Genomic DNA, 20955 nt, shown 5'->3' on the forward strand with positions numbered 1-20955 from the left:
CCTTCATTGACCCCTCTGACCTTCACATGTAGGTCCTTGTAAATTCAAAATCATGGCTTCCCCATTAAATTAAATAGAAGTGGACTCTGTGAATTTAGAAGGTGTAGGAAGATCCCTACTGGACCATATGTATGGGAATGATAAATCCTTTATTGTGCTAATATCATCTGAAACAAGTGGGTTGTGCCAAATATAACACTACAAGGGTGTTACACAAATGTTTTACATGGTAGGTCATTACCAGAAGACTGACCAAGACCTCAAACGAGGTGTTTTTATACCAGAAAGGAGCAGGATTTTCTGTGAAAAAGAAAACTTCCTTTTGAGATTTGTAACTTTAGTTAAAAAGTTCTTTAAGCACCAGCTAAAGTTGACAAATGAGTCTACTGTCCAAAGGGTCAATCATTGCCCCGACTAAACTCTTAGGCTCCCAGTACAATATCAGACAGATGTCAGAGGACTGCTCATTGTTTGTTGAACTGATGAACATTGTTTAATTCAAGTCCCTTGCTGAGGACAGATCTAACATCCATACATGTCTTCTCAGAATCTCTTTCAGAAATGTACCGACCCACCTTGGCGGTGCTTGCAGTGCTGCTCTGCTCTGCAGCTTTGGTGAATGGAGGGAAGGTCTTGGTGGTTCCTTTGGATGGAAGTCATTGGATTAACATGAAGGTCCTCATCGAGGAGCTTCACTCCAGAGGCCATGAAGTCACTGTCATACGCCCATCAGACGCCTGGTACATCAAGCAGGATTCTCCTCACTACAAGTCCATCACGGTGAATGCTGCAGGTGGTTTTGAGGAGGACAACTGGGGCCAATTTGTAACGAGAACACTGGAGATGCGACGGCAAGGGGCCTCATTTTGGACTCTTATGGCTCTGCAGATTGACCTGGTGAAAGTGTTCCATGAGATGCACAGGACGATGATTGTAATGATGGAGGAAATGTTTGCAGACAACAAACTGATGCAGAGCCTCCGTGATGCCAAGTACGATGTGGTCCTGACAGACCCTGGACTCTGTGGAGGAGTTTTTCTGGCTCACCGTTTGGGTCTTCCACTCGTCTTTAATGTGAGATGGACTATTCATGGTGAAGGGCATTTAGCAATCGCACCTACTCCACTATCTTACGTCCCCCTACCTGGGTCAGAGTTGACTGACAAGATGATTTTCACCGAGCGGGTCAAAAACATGCTGTTCTATTTCATCGGCCATTTTCAGATTTGGTTCATCATCGACCCAAATTACAGACCATTTGTCCATCGTCACTTTGGGCCGGATGTCCACTACATGGAGCTGTTCCAGTCGGCCGACATCTGGCTCATGAGGAATGACTTCACCTTTGAGTGGCCGCGACCCACCATGCCCAACATCATCTACATGTCGGGATTCCAGTGCAAACCCGCCAAGCCCCTGCCCAAAGAACTGGAGGATTTTGTTCAGAGTTCCGGCGAGCACGGAGTCATCGTGATGACACTGGGGACCCTGGTGGAAAAACTTCCAGAGGACATAACTGAGGACATTGCTGCTGCCTTCGCACAGCTTCCCCAGAAGGTGATCTGGAGGCACAAAGGCAAAAGACCCTCCACGCTGGGAAACAACACCTTAATGATGGACTGGTTGCCCCAGAACGACCTCCTGGGTCACCCCAAAACCAGGGTGTTCGTGGCACACGGAGGCACCAATGGCATGCAGGAGGCCATCTACCACGGCGTCCCCCTGGTGGGACTGCCGCTCATGTTCGACCAACCTGACAACTTCTTCAGGATGAAAGCCAGAGGCGTGGCCAAAGTCCTGGACTTGGCGTCGGTGAACAAAGACAACTTCCTGGAGGCGCTGAAGGAGGTCCTGTACCAACCATCCTACAGGGAGAAGATGAAGGTTCTGTCCAGCCTGCACCGAGATCAGCCCATGAAGCCGCTGGACCGGGCCATGTTCTGGATCGAGTTCGTCATGAGGCACAAAGGAGCGGCCCACCTAAGGACAGAGTCTTACAAGATGTCCATGATCCAGTACCACTCCATCGATGTGGCGGCGTTCCTGCTGGCAGCTGTTTTGCTAATATTTGCTGTTTTTATTGCTGCCGTCAAGTTTGTCTGGCGAAGGTTATTTGGCCGAAACAAAGTCAAGAAGGAATGATATATATAATCTGTTTTCACATTTTGGATGCAAATAGGTCTGATATTTTCTAATGACCATGTCTAAACAGGCCAGATTAATCAGCAGGATCTCAAATCTGAGAATGTTGAAATACAATCTGGTGAAAAGTGTAATCTTCAGGGAAGCAAATCAGAAAGGTTGATGTGAAACATAAAATTTTGTAGCAGTGCTCTTCCTATCATTGGAAATGACTGTAAATAAAATAAAATACATATTATAACAAATGGCATGTGTGTATGTGTTGTGTAATTATATATAAATTTAACAAATTCTTAAAAATAGTGAAAATGGTGAATATTACTGTAAATATCTATTAAGTAATTATGTTTTAAACCTGGTTGAAATACAGTAAATCATAGTCATAAACTTTTTAAAAAAACTATTTACCACTTTTTAAAAAACAGATTTTTGATGTGAATATAAATTGAAAGTATATTTTCTTGTCTTGCAGCATTTCACCGATTTTTTACAGTAGCCGGGAAATGTTTTTCTTGTGGATCACCCTCTCTTTTAATTTACTTTAAACCATTTCCATAATGAAATATTATTTATTATTTAACAATATTAATTGAGCTATATGTCCTGCCAGTTACAGCTTTAACAAGTCATTTGTTAAAAGTTGGAATCATTTTATAACAGTCAAATAGTCTGACTGAACCTTCACCTCATCGTATTTGCTTTAATAAGTAATTTATTTGTCATATAAAGTCAGCCAACGAAGTCATGGAGGTCATGCGGCAGTGCACTGTTTGATTAAACGCTGTGATTACCTTTAACTTCCAATCTCAGGATAAAAAAAACAACTTATCAGTGGAACTGAGGTTGACATTACTATGTGGAGGGCCACGATATGACTCATTGTAAATTGCTGCTATTTCAGTGCATATGTACTTAAGTCCTGCTTCCTCAGAGTCCACACCCTCCAGTTGGATACTCTGCAGGGACGACAGCTGGACGTCAAACTACGAGCTCAATCTGAAGACCTGTCGGCTGGAGGCTCACGGTAAGTTCACATACGAGAGTCCAGGAATTTTACAAGTAGAAACTGTGACGAGGCTGCCGGTGTGTGAAGCTAAACAACTTTTTCCTGAAACTGTTTTTTCTGTTCAACAAAAAACTCATTGAATTACACCTTTATATTGCACTAAATATTCTGGACTGTGCATCATAAACACCAGTGCACAGCAGCTCACAAAAATATTTCCTGTTCTGAAATCTACATGCAAAAAACCCCCAAAGGTCTGACAGGGAGACATATTTCATTGCTATCACTGACAGAACATGCACTTTTATTTGTTTTATTAAACAGAATCCTGGTGTTTTAGTTCAAAATTGACAGAAAAAGGTATAACTTGTGAAGTTTATTGCAGGTGCTAAATTCAAACGTGCCATAAATGTTTGTTTGCAACAGGTTTGAATCTTTTTCATTGCCACAAAACTCACACGTTTACTATCATTATTCGCTTTAATTGCAGGTAAACCCCTTAGAAACTGCTCTGTTGCTCAAACAAACTCAAGATCATAAGCCTTTGGCTGAATATTTCATGATTTCAAATCTTGCTAATTCATCATGCGTTGAACTTGGACCTCCATAAACACATAAATCCCAGATACATAATGTTTACAGCAACAACAACAGCACAGGACTAATGTCCACTGGACTCAATTTGTGTTAACTCACCAATTCATCAAAATATGCCTCCTCAAATTGTGCTCAACAAAACAAAAGATCAGGTTCAGGTTTGTGCAAATACTGATCAAATGAAAAATATCTTGATCAGCCTGAATCATTCAGATTAGTTCACTAGCGAAAATGAGACTGAAGTGAAAAAGAAAGATATAATTGTAGTACAACATGGATTTTTCACCTTCATTGACCCCTCTGACCGTCACATGTGCTTCCTCGTAGAAAATGCACAATTGTGGCATCCCCATTAAATGAAATAGCTCCATGAATCTCAAAGGTGTAGGAAGATTCCTACTGGATCAAATGTACGAGTATGATAATTCATTCAATGGGCTAATAACATTGGAAAGAAGTGGGTTGTGCCAAATATGACACTATGAGTTTGTTATGCAAGTGTTTCACATGGTAGGTAATTACCGGAAGAATGACCAAGACCTCAAACAAGGTGATTTTGTACCAGGAAGGAGGGGGATTTTCTGTGAAAAAGACAATTTCCTTTTGAGCTTCGTAATTTTAGTTAAAAAGTTAATTAACAAACCCAATATGAGTTCTTTAACAAGCTGCCAAAGTTGACAAATGACTCCAATTTCCAATGGCTCAATCATTGCCCTGACTAAATCCTTAGGCTCTCGGTACACAATGAGACATATCTGAGAGGATTGCTCATTGTTTGTTGGGCTGATGAACATTCTTTAACTCAAGTCCCTAGTTGAGAAGAGATCTAACATCCTGACATGTCTCTTTCAGAAATGTACCGACCTATCTTGGTGGTGCTTGCAGCGCTGCTCTGCTCTGCAGCTTTGGTGAATGGAGGGAAGGTCTTGGTGTTCCCTGTAGATGGAAGTCATTGGCTCAACATGAACGTCATCGTCGAGGAGCTTCACTCCAGAGGTCATGAAGTCACCGTGATGCGCCCGTCAGACACCTGGTACATCAAGGCAGATTCCCCTCACTACAAGTCCATCACGCTGAATGCTGCAGGTGGTTTCGATCATGACAATTTTGGCCAATTTGTAATGAGAACAGTGGAGATGCGACGGCAAGGAGCGTCATTTTGGACTCGTATGGCTCTGGAGATTGACTTGATGAAAGAATCAAACAAGATCCACAGGATGGTGGTTCTAATGATGGAGGAAATGTTTGCTGATGACAAACTGATGAAGAGCCTCCGCGATACCAAGTACGATGTGGTCCTGACAGACCCTGTGCATGGTGGAGGAGTTCTTCTGGCTCACCGTTTGGGTCTTCCACTAGTCCTTAATGTGAGATGGACTGTTCAGGGTGACGGGCATCAAGCAATCGCACCTACTCCACTATCCTACGTCCCTGTAACCGGGTCAGAGTTGACTGACAAGATGACCTTCACCGAGCGGGTCAAGAACATGCTGATCTATGTTTTCACGAATTTACAGATTTGGTACATGGTAGACCCAAATTACACCCCGTTCGTCCATCGTTACTTCGGTCCGGACGTCCACTACATGGAGCTGTTCCAGTCAGCCGACATCTGGCTCATGAGGAATGACTTCACCTTCGAGTGGCCGCGACCCACCATGCCCAACGTCGTCTACATGTCGGGATTCCAGTGCAAACCCGCCAAGCCCCTGCCCAAAGAACTGGAGGATTTTGTTCAGAGTTCCGGCGAGCACGGAGTCATCGTGATGACACTGGGGACCCTGGTGGAAAAACTTCCAGAGGACATAACTGAGGACATTGCTGCTGCCTTCGCACAGCTTCCCCAGAAGGTGATCTGGAGGCACAAAGGCAAAAGACCGTCCACGCTGGGAAACAACACCTTAATGTTGGAATGGTTGCCCCAGAACGACCTCCTGGGTCACCCCAAAACCAGGGTGTTCGTGGCACACGGAGGCACCAATGGCATGCAGGAGGCCATCTACCACGGCGTCCCCCTGGTGGGACTGCCGCTCATGTTCGACCAACCTGACAACTTCTTCAGGATGAAAGCCAGAGGCGTGGCCAAAGTCCTGGACTTGGCGACGGTGAACAAAGACAACTTCCTGGAGGCGCTGAAGGAGGTCCTGTACCAACCGTCCTACAGGGAGAAGATGAAGGTTCTGTCCAGCCTGCACCGAGATCAGCCCATGAAGCCGCTGGACCGGGCCATGTTCTGGATCGAGTTCGTCATGAGACACAAAGGAGCGGCCCACCTAAGGACAGAGTCTTACAAGATGTCCATGATCCAGTACCACTCCATCGATGTGGCGGCGTTCCTGCTGGCAGCTGTTTTGCTAATATTTGCTGTTTTTATTGCTGCAGTCAAGTTTGTCTGGCGAAGGTTATTTGGCCGAAACAAAGTCAAGAAGGAATGATATATATAATCTGTTTTCACATTTTGGATGCAAATAGTTCTGATATTTTCTAATGACCATGTCTAAACAGGCCAGATTAATCAGCAGGATCTCAAATCTGAGAATGTTGAAATACAATCTGGTGAAAAGTGTAATCTTCAGGTGAAGCAAATCAGAAAGGTTGATGTGAAACATAAAATTTTGTAGCAGTGCTCTTCCTATCATTGGAAATGACTGTAAATAAAATAAAATACATATTATAACAAATGGCATGTGTGTATGTGTTGTGTAATTATATATAAATTTAACAAATTCTTAAAAATAGTGAAAATGGTGAATATTACTGTAAATATCTATTAAGTAATTATGTTTTAAACCTGGTTGAAATACAGTAAATCATAGTCATAAACTTTTTAAAAAAACTATTTACCACTTTTTAAAAAACAGATTTTTGATGTGAATATAAATTGAAAGTATATTTTCTTGTCTTGCAGCATTTCACCGATTTTTTACAGTAGCCGGGAAATGTTTTTCTTGTGGATCACCCTCTCTTTTAATTTACTTTAAACCATTTCCATAATGAAATATTATTTATTATTTAACAATATTAATTGAGCTATATGTCCTGCCAGTTACAGCTTTAACAAGTCATTTGCTAAAAGTTGGAATCATTTTTATAACAGTCAAATAGTCTGACTGAACCTTCACCTCATCGTATTTGCTTTAATAAGTAATTTATTTGTCATATAAAGTCAGCCAACGAAGTCATGGAGGTCATGCGGCAGTGCACTGTTTGATTAAACGCTGTGATTACCTTTAACTTCCAATCTCAGGATAAAAAAAACAACTTATCAGTGGAACTGAGGTTGACATTACTATGTGGAGGGCCACGATATGACTCATTGTAAATTGCTGCTATTTCAGTGCATATGTACTTAAGTCCTGCTTCCTCAGAGTCCACACTCTCCAGTTGGATACTCTGCAGGGACGACAGCTGGACGTCAAACTACGAGCTCAATCTGAAGACCTGTCGGCTGGAGGCTCACGGTAAGTTCACATACGAGAGTCCAGGAATTTTACAAGTAGAAACTGTGACGAGGCTGCCGGTGTGTGAAGCTAAACAACTTTTTCCTGAAACTGTTTTTTCTGTTCAACAAAAAACTCATTGAATTACACCTTTATATTGCACTAAATATTCTGGACTGTGCATCATAAACACCAGTGCACAGCAGCTCACAAAAATATTTCCTGTTCTGAAATCTACATGCAAAAAACCCCCAAAGGTCTGACAGGGAGACATATTTCATTGCTATCACTGACAGAACATGCACTTTTATTTGTTTTATTAAACAGAATCCTGGTGTTTTAGTTCAAAATTGACAGAATAAGGTATAACTTGTGAAGTTTATTGCAGGTGCTAAATTCAAACGTGCCATAAATGTTTGTTTGCAACAGGTTTGAATCTTTTTCATTGTCACAAAACTCACACGTTTACTATCATTATTCGCTTTAATTGCAGGTAAACCCCTTAGAAACTGCTCTGTTGCTCAAACAAACTCAAGATCATAAGCCTTTGGCTGAATATTTCACGATTTCAAATCTTGCTAATTCATCATGCGTTGAACTTGGACCTCCATAAACACATAAATCCCAGATACATAATGTTTACAGCAACAACAACAGCACAGGACTAATGTCCACTGGACTCAATTTGTGTTAACTCACCAATTCATCAAAATATGCCTCCTCAAATTGTGCTCACCATCTACGATGCAAAAAAAAGATCAGGCTCAGGTTTCTGCCAATACCGATCAAATAAAGAATATCTTGATGGGCCCCAATCTTTCAGATTAGTTCACGAGCAAAACCGAGACTGAAGTGAAAAAGAAAGATATAATTATGGTACAACATGGGACTTTCACCGAAATTGAACCCTCCAACCTTTACATGTGGGTCCTCAGTGTAAATGCAAAATCGTGGCTTCCCCGTTGCAGTGGAGCTCCATGACTCAGGAAGGTGTAGGAAGAGTCCGACTGGACTATATGTATGGGAATGTTAAGTCCTTTAATGTGCAAATGTCATCTGAAACAAGTGGGTTGTGCTGAATGTGACACTATCAGGGTGTTATGCAAATGTTTCACATGGTAGGTAATTATCAGAAGACTGACCAAAACATCAAACAAGGTGTTTTTATACCAGGAAGGAGCTGGATTTTCTGTGGACAAGTCAACTTCCGATTGAGCATTGTAAGTTTAGTTAAAAAGTCAGTAAAAAAAAAACTCAATATGAGTTCTTTAAGGACCAGCAACAGCTGACAAATGAGTCTACTTTCCAGCAGTTCAATCATTGTCCCGACTAAACCTTGAGGCTCTCGATACAATATCAGACAGATGTCAGAGGACGGCTCATTGCTGAGGATGACGGTTCTAACATCCTGACATGTCTTGTCACAATCTCTTTCAGAAATGCATCGACCCACCTTGGTGGCACTTGCAGCGCTGCTCTGCTCTGCAGCTTTGGTGAATGGAGGGAAGGTCTTGGTGTTCCCTTTGGATGGAAGTCACTGGATCAACATGAAGGTCCTCATCGAGGAGCTTCACTTCAGAGGTCATGAAGTCACCGTGTTGCGCCCGTCAGACGCCTGGTACATCAAGGGAGATTCCCCTCACTACAAGTCCATCACGGTGAATGCTACAAGTGGTTTTGATGATGACAACTTGGACAAATTTCTAAAGAGATCGCTGGAGATGCGACGACATGGGACACCATTTTGGACTCGTATGGCTCTGGAGATTGAAATGGTGAAAGGGTCCTACGAGTTCCACAGGATCTCTCTTTTAATGATGGAGGAAATGTTTGCAGACGACAAACTGATGCAGAGCCTCCGTGATGCCAAGTACGATTTGGTCCTGACGGACCCTGCGATCGGTGGAGGAGTTTTTCTGGCTCACCGTTTGGGTCTTCCACTAGTCCTTAATGTGAGATGGACTGTCCAGGGTGAAGGGCATCAAGCAATTGCACCTAGTCCACTATCCTACGTCCCCATACCCTGGTCAGAGTTGACTGACAAGATGACTTTCACTGAGCGGGTCCAGAACATGTTGATCTATTTCTTCAGCCATTTTCAGATTTGGTATACCACAGACTCAAACTACAAGCCGTTCGTCCATCGCCACTTTGGCCCGGACATTCACTACATGGAGCTGTTCCAGTCGGCCGACATCTGGCTCATGAGGAATGACTTCACCTTCGAGTGGCCGCGACCCACCATGCCCAACATCGTCTACATGTCAGGATTCCAGTGCAAACCCGCCAAGTCCCTGCCCAAAGAACTGGAGGATTTCGTTCAGAGTTCCGGTGAACATGGAGTCATCGTGATGACACTGGGGACCCTGGTGGAAAAACTTCCAGAGGACATCACCGAGGACATTGCTGCTGCATTCACGCAGCTTCCCCAGAAGGTGATCTGGAGGCACAAAGGCAAAAGACCGTCCACGCTGGGAAACAACACCTTAATGATGGACTGGTTGCCCCAGAACGACCTCCTGGGTCACCCCAAAACCAGGGTGTTTGTGGCACACGGAGGCACCAATGGCATGCAGGAGGCCATCTACCACGGTGTCCCCCTGGTCGGGCTGCCGCTCATGTTCGACCAACCCGACAACTTCTTCAGGATGAAAGCCAGAGGTGTGGCCAAAGTCCTGGACTTGGCGACAGTGAACAAAGACAACTTCCTAGAGGCGCTGAAGGAGGTCCTGTACCAACCGTCCTACAGGGAGAAGATGAAGGTTCTGTCCAGCCTGCACCGAGATCAGCCCATGAAGCCGCTGGACCGGGCCATGTTCTGGATCGAGTTCGTCATGAGGCACAAAGGAGCGGCCCACCTAAGGACAGAATCTTACAAGATGTCCACAATCCAGTACCACTCCATCGATGTGGCGGCGTTCCTGCTGGCAGTTGTTTTGCTAATATTTGCCATTTTTATTGCTGCCGTCAAGTTTGTCTGGCGAAGGTTATTTGGCCAAAACAAAGTCAAAAAGGAATGATATTTATAATCTGTTTTCATATTTTGGATGCAAATAGTTCTGATATTTTCTAATGACCATGTCTAAACAGATCAGGTTAATCAGCAGGATCTCAAATCTGTGAATGTGAAAATACAATCTGGTGAAAAGTGCGACCTCCAGGGAATAAATCAAAAAGTTTTATGGAATAATTTTGTAGCAGTGCTCTTCCTATTGCCGCAAACTTCCGTAAATGAAATATATATTATAAAAAGTGGTGTGTGTATGTGTTGTGTAATTTCATATGTTAAACAAATTCTTTAAAATGCTGAATTTTTTACATTATTTTTTTAGCTGATTTAAATAGTTTTAAAATAAAGATTTTTGCAGTCAAGAAGAAGTTACTATCTTAAAAAACATTCATTTTTGATTGTAATATTATGTACAGTTTGAACTGTTGTTCTTACAGTTAATGTAATACCAATATTTAAGGGTTACAATATGGTCGATACTTCGCGGATTTTCGTCTATCACAGGAGGTCTGGAACGTAACCCAACGACAGGCGAGGGACCACTGTGTTTCTTTGTGGGATTTGCTATTCAGAACCTGGAATTCAACAGAACAGTTCAAAAAATTACATTTTTCTGTCTTTAGCAGACTTATTTTTTCTTCTGAATAACAGGCAAATACATTTTTTTCAACTTTAAATACGGTAGGTGTAACCTTCCGGTTGTACATTGTAAATTAATAGAGATTTTTTTTTTTGCTGCTTACTAGATAGTATCTGTACTTTAACAAGACAGGAGAAAAGATGAAAAAAATGTACATTTAAAAAAAAATCAGATTCTCGTATTGCATCTTCCCCTCAGTGTATTTGTTTTAATATGTAATTTATTTGTCTTATAAAGTCAGCCAATGAGATCATGGAGGTCATGTGTTAGTGCACTGTTTGGTTAAATGCTGCGATCACCTTTAACTTCCAATCACACTATAAAAAACACCTTATTAATGGAAGTGTAATAATGTCAGGGGTTTACAGTGTGAAGGGCGACGATATGATTCGTGTTGTAAACTGCTATAATAAATAAATCTAACTGACTTTTGCTCACATTTCTTTTATATTTCTGTGTTCTCTCACTTTTTATTGTCAGTTTACTTGATTTTATTGTCAGATTTTCTGTTGCCATATTACTTGTACCAGCAGCTCAGTTTTTATCATAATTTTATGATAATTACACAACAACACTCATCCGGTCAGCTTAAAGTTTGGCAGGTGTGTCGATGAGCAAATTTCAGTGTCGATTATGAGATTTTCTGGATTATTGGTTGGACATTCTGGTGTTTTGTTTTTTTTTTCTAGACCAAATGTAGCTTTCTGTTACTCTGCTACTGCAGTATTCTTCAGTCAGACTTTGGCTGCTTGTTATCTGTGAATGAACAGAAATGAAGTCCACTGCACGACAAAAAATAAAGCATGTGGACAATCGAAAATAAAAATACACTGAGACGAATGTTCCTGTAAACATACCATTATTGTATATCAGTGTATATTCACTAGTTTTGAACTCGTAAATTTCTTAAACGGTTAATTCTAGAAATTATTTCAGTATTCTAGAATAGAAAATGTGGTTTAATGCTTAATATTGTGACTAGAACATGGAGTCATGGAGCTTCACATCATGATGCTGCCACCAGAATTCAAGAAGCTGATGGGTTAAAAAAAAAGAAATAAAACCAACTCCTCTCACATTACCTCGCTGTTGTTCTGTGATAACCCGTAACAATTAGGGCAGCAGTAAAGGGCAAATTCTAGTCTCACAAATAGAATTAAGAAACCAAGGAAAAATAATGAAACTTTTTGTCAACATAGTTTAATATATGACAAATTGTAGTTTGATAAATATGTATTTTTAGAAACAAGGGGGAAAAAATAGTCAAATGCATGAATAAACAAAGAAAGGAAGAAAGAAAGAAACAGTCTATCGAAGGTCATCAGTGTAAAATGAGAAAAAGATTATTATTGTTTATATTTATTTGTACCTGAATGAGCATGAAAAAAACAGAAGTAGGAGGGAATCATAATTGTGTAATTTCATTGCTATTTTAAAAGATAAAATGAATATATTCAATTAATTAATTAAATACATTTAATTAAATAAAGAAATCGATATAAAAAATAAATAAATGAATAAAATTTGGGGAAAAATACAGTCAGTAATTTTTTTGTTTTAAATTTTTAACAGTCACAGCAGCTGTTTAAACTAAAACTTAAAAGCCCAAAGAAGGTGATGGGTTAAAAAAAAAGGGAATAAAACAAACATTAGGAACCTCTCTCCTCACGTTATCTCGCATTTCACCTACAGTACCAACCTCAAATGGAATTCAGAGCAGAGTTTGAGGGCTTATCTTTTGATTCAGCTCTGCTTTGCTCAACTGACCAACCAAATGCTGCAGAAAAACGTCAAACAGCGAGTACTTAAGTCCTACTCCCTCAGAGTCCACACCCTCCAATCAAATACTCTGCAGAGACGACGGCTTGGCGTCAAACTACGGGTTCAGTCTGAAGACCTGTCGGCCGTAGGCTCACGGTAAGTTCACATACGAGAGTTGACAAATTTTAGAAGCATAAACTGTGACGAGGCTGCTGGTGTGTCAAGATAAACAACTTTCCCTGAAGCTGTTGTTGTGTTTGACTCGACTGTGATGAGTTGAAACCGCTCTGAGCAGCTGCAGCTGGATGCTACAGAGTCCAGATTTTTCCTATTGACAACGACAAGAGCCGAGCTTCAGGAATTAAAGCAGCAGATTTCACAAGTTTAATCTACTACTAAACTACTACTATCAAAATTAAAATGGTGTTGCTTTTATGCACTTTTCTAATACTTGAAGGTGTTCTAAATGCTTCACAAAAACATTTATTAATGCTGCAAACACAAAAGTGATGGAAAATTTGAGATGAGTAAATTTTTTACTGACAAAAACCAAATTAATTGCACTATTGTATTGCACTAAATATTCTGGACATGTGTTCTCATGCTGTCAGATCGTCTGTCAGCTTACAGAATGATTTGTTGTGAAATCGACAAAAAAAAATGGCCTGACAGGGAGAGACTTTTCTTGGCTTTCACTAACAGAAGATGCATTTTATTTTATTGCACAGAATCCTGTTTACTTAGTGCAAACCAAACATAAAAAGTGCAATGTTTGTAGTTTATTGCAGCTGCTAAACTCAAATGTGTCATAAATGTTTGTTTGCAACTATTTGAAACATTTAAAGCACTTTCAAGTCTTTAAAATGCCACAAAACCGACACATTTATCATCATTATTAGCGGTAGTCACAGTTTAAACCTCAAGAAATTAAATTAAAATCTTCATTGTTGTCCCATAAAAAAATAAAATCAATTATTCACAGAAATGTGAGGGGTTTACTCACTTTTATGAGATAATTATAGGTATGGTACAACATGGGACTTTCACCTTCATTGACCTCTCCGACCTTCACATGCGGTTCCTCGTTGCGACTTGTGTGTTAAACTAAATCACATTGGAGGTCCATAACTCTAGAAGAGCCCAACTGGATCATATGTCTGGAAATGATGAGTCATTGATGGGGTCACATCATCGTTAAAAAAAGTCGGTTGTGACAAATGTGACAGGAGGAAGGTGTTATACAAATGTATAAACGGTGAGTAATTAGAAGAATGACAAGACCTCAAACAAGGTGTTGTTGTACCAGGGAGGGGCAGGATTTTCTGTGGAAAAGCCTTCATTTGTAAGTTAGGTTAAAAGTTAGTTTAAAAGCTGAAAAAAAACAGCAGCAAATGCTGACAAATGAGTCAATGTTTCCAGGATTCATTCATTGCCCCGACTAAACCCTTTGGCTCTGGGTAGAATATCAGACAGATCTCAGAGGACTGCTCATTGTTTGTTGAGCTGATAAACATTGTCTAACTCAAGTCCCTTGTTGAAAAGGACAGATCTAACATACTTATATGTCTTGTCAGAATCTCTTTCAGAAATGCATCAACCCACTTTGGTGGTGCTTGCAGCGCTGCTCTGCTCTGCAGCTTTGGTGAATGGAGGGAAGGTCTTGGTGTTCCCTGTGGATGGAAGCCATTGGATCAACATGAATGTCCTTATCGAGGAGCTTCACTCCAGAGGTCATGAAGTCACTGTGATACATCCACCAGATGCCTGGTACATCAAGCAGGATTCCCCTCACTACAAGTCTATCACGCTGAATGTCGCGGCTGGTTTCAATAGGGACGTTTTTGACCAATTTGTAATGAGAACACTGGTGCTGCGACGGCAAGGAGCGTCATTTTGGACTCGTATGGCTCTGGACATTGAAATGGCGAAAGAGTTGCAAGAGTTGAACAGGAAGTTCCTAATAATGATGGAGAGAATATTCGCGGACGACAAACTGATGGAGAGCCTCCGTGATGCCAAGTACGATTCGGTCCTGACGGACCCTGCAAACGGTGGAGGAGTTCTTCTGGCTCACCGTTTGGGTCTTCCACTTGTATTTAATGTGAGATGGACTATTCGGGGTGAAGGGCATGAAGCAATCGCACCTACTCCACTATCCTATGTCCCCCATCCTTGGTCAGAGTTGACTGACAAGATGACTTTCACTGAGCGGGTCCAGAATGTCTTGATCCACTTTCTCACAAGTTTTCACTTTTGGTACATGGCACACTCAAGCTACAAATCATTTGTCCATCGCCACTTCGGTGAGAACGTCCACTACATGGAGCTGTTCCAGTCGGCCGACATCTGGCTCATGAGGAATGACTTCACCTTCGAGTGGCCACGACCCACCATGCCTAACGTCGTCTACATGTCGGGATTCCAGTGCAAACCCGCCAAGCCCCTGCCCAAAGAACTGGAGGATTTCGTTCAGAGTTCCGGTGAGCACGGAGTCATCGTGATGACGCTGGGGACCCTGGTGGAAAAACTTCCCGAGGACATAACCGAGGACATTGCTGCTGCCTTCGCACAGCTTCCCCAGAAGGTGATCTGGAGGCACAAAGGCAAAAGACCGTCCATGCTAGGAAACAACACCTTAATGTTGGACTGGTTGCCCCAGAACGACCTCCTGGGTCACCCCAAAACCAGAGTGTTTGTGGCCCACGGAGGCACCAACGGCATGCAGGAGGCCATCTACCACGGCGTCCCTGTGGTCGGACTGCCGCTCATGTTCGACCAACCCTACAATGTCTTCAGGATGAAAGCCAGAGGTGTGGCAAAAGTCCTGCACTTGGCGACAGTGAACAAAGACAACTTCCTGGAGGCGCTGAAGGAGGTCCTGTACCAACCGTCCTACAGGGAGAAGATGAAGGTTCTGTCCAGCCTGCACCGAGATCAGCCCATGAAGCCGCTGGACCGGGCCATGTTCTGGATCGAGTTCGTCATGAGGCACAAAGGAGCGGCCCACCTAAGGACAGAGTCTTACAAGATGTCCATGATCCAGTACCACTCCATCGATGTGGCGGCGTTCCTGCTGGCAGTTGTTTTGTTCATATTTGCTGTTTTTATTGCTGCAGTCAAGTTTCTGTGGCGAAGGTTATTTGGCCGAAACAAAGTCAAAAAGGAATGATATTATAATCTGTCTGTGTATTGTGAGTGCAAATTGTTGTACAAAAATTTGACATTTTCTAATGATTGCGTCTATAGAGGTTAGGTTAATCAGCCCCATCTCAAATCTGTGAATGTGAAAATACAATCTGGTGACAAGTGCAATCTTCAGGGAATAAATCAGGAAGTTTTATGGAATCATTTTTTCTTCCTATTGTCATAAACTACTTCAAACAAAATAAAATACATTTCGTAACAAATGGCATGTGTTGTGTAATTTTACAAAAATCTAACAAATTTTTAAAAATGGTGAAAATGGTAAATACAACTGTAAATATCTGTTAATTGTGTTTATAGCTGATTTAAATACATTAAATCATACAGTCGTAAACTTTAAAAAAAATAATTACTACTTTTAAAAATGCTGAATTTTGATGTTTTTTGATGTTTTTAAAAGTTGGAATTATTTTAAGTCATTTTTATAAGCCAGGTTCTATTAGTGCGCCGTCACCTCAGGGTATTTGTTTTAATATGTAATTTATTTGTCGTGTAAAGTCAGCCAATGAAGTTATGGAGGTCATGAGGCAGCGCACTGTTTGGTTAAATGCTGTGATTACCTTTAACTTCCAATCACACCATAAAAAAAAACCTTATCAGTTGAACTGAGGTTAATGTTACTATGTGAAGGGCCAAGATATGACCCATGTTGTGAACTGGTGTTATTTCAGTGCATATGTACTGAAGTCCTGCTTCCTCGGAGTCGTCACCCTTCAGTCGGATACTCTGCAGGGACGAAGGCTGGACATCAAACTACGAGTTCAGTCTGAAGACCTGTCAGCCGTAGACTCACGGTAAGTTCACATATGAGAGTCCAGGAGTTTTACAAGCAGAAACTGTGACGAGGCTGCTGGTGTGTGAAGCTTAACAACTTTCCCTGAAGCTGTTGTTGTGTTTAACTCGCCTGTGATGAGTTGAAACCAGCTGGATGCTACAGAGTCCGGATTTTTCCTATTGACAACGACAGGAGCCGAGCTTCAGAAATTAAAGCAGCAGATTTCACAAGTTTAATCTACTACTAAACTTGCACTAACAAAATGAAAATTGTGTTGGTTTTATGGACTTTTTAAATACTTGAAGATGTTCTAAATGCTTCACAAAAAAATTTATCATTGCGGCAAACAAAACAGTGATGGAAAATTTGAGATGAGTAAAGTTTGTACCGACAAAAAACTAATTAATTGCACCGTTTTATGGCACTAAATATTCTGACGTGTTCTCATGCTGTCAGATCGTCTGTCAGCTCACAGAATGATTTCTTGTGGTGTAATCCATAAAAAAAAACAAGAGCAAAAACTGTCTGACTTTGAGAGACTTTTCTTGGCTTTCACTGACAGAACATGACCTTTCATGTATTTTATTGCACAGGATCCTGGTTACTTAGTGCAAACCAAACATGAAAAGGTGCAGTGTGTGTAGTTTATTGCAGCTGGTGAACTCAAATCTGGCACAAATGTTTGTTTACAACAATTTCAAAACTTTTTGTAAGGCATTTAAAGCATTTTCAAGTCTTTAAAATGCCACAAAACCCACACATTTATCATCATTATTTGCGGTACTCGCAGTTTAAACCTCAAGAAACTGCTCTTTGGCTCTAACAAACTCAACAGCACGAGCCCTCAGCTGAGTATTTTATGATTCCAGTTTGTCCTAATTCACTGTGCAACGAACTTCGACCCCCATAAACACATAAATCTTGAATACATATTGTTTGAAGCAACAATAACAGCAAAGGACTGTTGTCCACTGGGCTCCATTTGTGTCATCAACTCACTAGTACAGTTTGGACATTTTCAATTGGGGAATACTCAATTTTGTTGCCAGTGGTTTAGACATTAACGGCTGTATGTTGACTTATTTTGAGGGGACAGTAAATTTACACAGTCACACCAGTTGTACACCGACCACTTTACATCGTATAAGTGTAATTTCTTCATTGTTGTCCAAGAAAAGATATAATCAAATATTTGCAGAAATGTTAGGGGTGTACTCACTTTTGTGAGATAACGTATAGGTATGGTACAACATGGGACTTTTGCCTTCATTGACCCCTCCGACCTTCACATGTGGTTCCTCATTGCAAGTGCAAAATTGTGACTTGCCCATTAAATTAACTGCAGCAGAGCTCCATGAATCTAGAAGATCCTGACTGGATCATATGTATGGAAATGTAGTGTTTCCTTTCGGATTTTTTTAAGCAGTGGCGGCAGGGTCTTCGGGAGCCGTGATGCGCAAACCAATGACGCTTGACAGCAGATTTTAATTGTACAACCTATTTATTGAAGGGCCAGTTGAAAATAGCTTTTTAAAGGCTGAATATAAAAAGAAATTTAAAAAAATATTTGAACAAGCTCATCTGAAAACGCAGTCAGCAGTTATATCACGGTGTGTAGATATTAGCTTAATGCTATCAATTAGTTTACTCACGTTAGCGACACTGAGTTGGCACTGGACCCGATTAACTAAAGCTACCGATATGTTACGTAAAGTTTGCTGGCCACCAATATTTTAGGAATGTGTATTTAACTTGTAAAATATATTAAGAATGATCTTCAGCTAATAGTTTTTCTCCGTTAAGTTGCTGTCCTATTTTGCAAGACGGCACTCCTCCGACTCTCTGACCTGGTGCCTGGTGCCGGCGTACCAAAAGTAGATATTGAGCAAGATAGTTATCTGTGGTTTACCTTAATACTCGCGAGTACCCGGCACAATGCGGAACTTTGCTGTGAAGGTGGAGACATGTGGCGGTGGTGTATTTGCGACAATAGCAAAAAAAGAAAGAAATAAATTTGAAGGAGTGGCAGTTACGATGTAGGAATGGCGGCCTGCCACTGCTGAATGAATGGAGAGGAAACACTGAAATGATAAATCATTCAATGGGCTCATATTGTCTGAAACAATTAGGTTGTGCCAAATGTGGCACTAGGAAGGTGCTATACAAATGTGTCAAACGGTGGGTAATTACCAGAAGAATGAAAAGACCTCAAACAAGGTGTTGCTGTACCAGGGAGGAGCAGGATGTTCTATGGAAAAAATTATTTTGTATGTTTAGTTAAAAAGTCAGTTAGAAAGCTGAATATGAGTTCATTGCCCTGACTAAACAATCAGGCTCTGGGTACAATATCAGACACATCTCAGAGTGCTCATTGTTTGTGGAACTTATGAACATTCTTGAACTCAAGTCCCTTGTTGAAAAGGACAGATCTAACATTCTTATATATCTTGTCAGAATCTATTTCAGAAATGTACCGACCCACTTTCGTGGTGCTTGCAGCGCTGCTCTGCTCTGCAGCTTTGGTGAATGGAGGGAAGGTCTTGGTGTTCCCTGTGGATGGAAGTCACTGGATCAACATGAATGTCCTCGTCGAGGAGCTTAACTCCAGAGGTCATGAAGTCACTGTGATACGTCCACCAGATGCCTGGTTCATCAGGCAGGATTCTCCTCACTACAAGTCCATCACACTGAATGTTGCGTCTGGTCTTGATAAGGACAACTTGGACGAATATGTAACGAGAACACTGGCGCTGCGACGGCGAGGGGCATCATTTTGGACTCGTATGGCTCTGGACATTGAAATGGTGAATGAGTTGCACGCACTGCACAGGCTGCTGCTTGTAATGACGGAGGAAGTGTTTGCAGACGACAAACTGATGCAGAGCCTCCGTGATGCCAAGTACGATTTGGTCCTGACGGACCCTACATACGGTGGAGGAGTTTTTCTGGCTCACCGTTTGGGTCTTCCACTCGTCCTTAATGTAAGATGGACTGTTCAGGGTGAAGGGCATCAAGCAATCGCACCTACTCCACTATCCTATGTCCCAATGCCCTGGTCAGAATTGACTGACAAAATGACTTTCACCGAGCGGGTCCAGAACATGTTGATCTACTTCCTCACAAGTTTTCAATTTTGGTATGTCACAGACCCAAACTACACCCCGTTTGTCCATCGCCACTTTGGCCCGGACGTCCACTACATGGAGCTGTTCCAGTCGGCCGACATCTGGCTCATGAGGAATGACTTCACCTTCGAGTGGCCGCGACCCACCATGCCCAACATCGTCTACATGTCGGGATTCCAGTGCAAACCCGCCAAGCCCTTGCCCAAAGAACTGGAGGATTTCGTTCAGAGTTCCGGTGAACACGGAGTCATCGTGATGACGCTGGGGACCCTGGTGGAAAAACTTCCTGAGGACATAACAGAGGACATCGCTGCTGCCTTCGCACAGCTTCCCCAGAAGGTGATCTGGAGGCACAAAGGCAAAAGACCGTCCACGCTGGGAAACAACACCTTAATGATGGAATGGTTGCCCCAGAACGACCTCCTGGGTCACCCCAAAACCAGGGTGTTCGTGGCCCACGGAGGCGCCAATGGCATGCAGGAGGCCATCTACCATGGCGTCCCCGTGGTCGGACTGCCGCTCATGTTCGACCAACCCTACAACGTCTTCAGGATGAAAGCCAGAGGCGTGGCCAAAGCCCTGGACTTGGCGACGGTGAATAAAGACAACTTCCTGGAGGCGCTGAAGGAGGTCCTGTACCAACCGTCCTACAGGGAGAAGATGAAGGTTCTGTCCAGCCTGCACCGAGATCAGCCCATGAAGCCGCTGGACCGGGCCATGTTCTGGATCGAGTTCGTCATGAGGCACAAAGGAGCGGCCCACCTAAGGACAGAGTCTTACAAGATGTCCACGATCCAGTACCACTCCATCGATGTGGCGGCGTTCCTGCTGGCAGTTGTTTTGTTCATATTTGCTGTTTTAATTGCTGCAGTCAAGTTTGTCTGGCGAAGGCTATTTGGCCAAAACAAACGCAAAAAGGAATGATAAATATAATGTGTTTGCGTATTGTGAATGTAAATTGTTGCACAAATATCTGACATTTTCTAATGATTGCATCTAAACAGGTTAGGTTAATCAGCTCAATCTCAAGTCTGTGAATGTGAAAATACAATCTTGTTTAAAGTGTGACGTTCAGTGAACAAATCAGGAAGCTTGATTGAATCATTTTTTAGCAGTGCTCTTCCTATCGCCATAAACTAAAAATAATTTAAAAAAAAAAAACGTCTTAAAGCAAATGGCATGTGGGTATGTGTTGTGTCATTTTATTTGAATCATAATAATTCTTAAAAATGGTGAAAATGGTGAATACAACTGC

The 20955-nt window shown here is 41.9% G+C and overlaps 3 protein-coding genes and 1 long non-coding RNA gene across 20 annotated transcripts in view; 3 read left to right on the forward strand and 1 right to left on the reverse strand.

The window, feature by feature from the left end:
• The window catches only part of LOC110972556 (UDP-glucuronosyltransferase 2B31-like), a 55979-nt gene that overhangs the window by 19584 nt on the left and 15440 nt on the right, over positions 1-20955 (forward strand). For 6 of the 15 annotated variants that reach the window (XM_051950786.1, XM_051950791.1, XM_051950790.1 and 3 more), the window contains 2 exons: positions 548-2108; positions 6147-6426. In XM_051950786.1, coding sequence (XP_051806746.1) covers positions 562-2108; positions 6147-6180 — 1581 coding nt within the window. In that variant the 5' untranslated portion in view covers positions 548-561 and the 3' untranslated portion in view covers positions 6181-6426. Of the gene's footprint in view, positions 1-547; positions 2180-3073; positions 3167-4597; positions 6427-7056; positions 7207-8622; positions 10697-20955 lie in introns of those variants that run through there. The other 9 variants (XM_051950788.1, XM_051950779.1, XM_051950777.1 and 6 more) reach the window with 8 other exon arrangements.
• The window catches only part of LOC127534769 (uncharacterized), a 35385-nt gene continuing 15304 nt past the window's right edge, over positions 875-20955 (reverse strand). Inside the window, exons 3-5 of one of the 3 annotated variants that reach the window (XR_007943185.1) lie at positions 15262-20089; positions 9407-9701; positions 875-1343 (exon numbers count right to left, since the gene is read on the reverse strand). This is a non-coding gene — a long non-coding RNA (uncharacterized LOC127534769). Of the gene's footprint in view, positions 1639-9112; positions 9702-15261; positions 20090-20955 lie in introns of those variants that run through there. The other 2 variants (XR_007943184.1, XR_007943186.1) reach the window with 2 other exon arrangements.
• LOC110969048 (UDP-glucuronosyltransferase 2A2-like) lies at positions 12603-15765 on the forward strand. Its single transcript, XM_051950802.1, has 2 exons — positions 12603-12752; positions 14171-15765. Exon 2 carries the CDS (start codon positions 14185-14187, stop codon positions 15763-15765), a length of 1581 nt encoding a protein of 526 aa, XP_051806762.1. The 5' UTR covers positions 12603-12752; positions 14171-14184.
• Positions 16456-20843, forward strand: LOC127534765 (UDP-glucuronosyltransferase 2A1-like). Its single transcript, XM_051950800.1, has 2 exons — positions 16456-16594; positions 19030-20843. Exon 2 carries the CDS (start codon positions 19044-19046, stop codon positions 20622-20624), a length of 1581 nt encoding a protein of 526 aa, XP_051806760.1. The 5' UTR covers positions 16456-16594; positions 19030-19043; the 3' UTR covers positions 20625-20843.

This window comes from Acanthochromis polyacanthus, chromosome 7 (genome assembly GCF_021347895.1).
Source record: "Acanthochromis polyacanthus isolate Apoly-LR-REF ecotype Palm Island chromosome 7, KAUST_Apoly_ChrSc, whole genome shotgun sequence".
NCBI lineage: Eukaryota > Metazoa > Chordata > Actinopteri > Pomacentridae > Acanthochromis > Acanthochromis polyacanthus.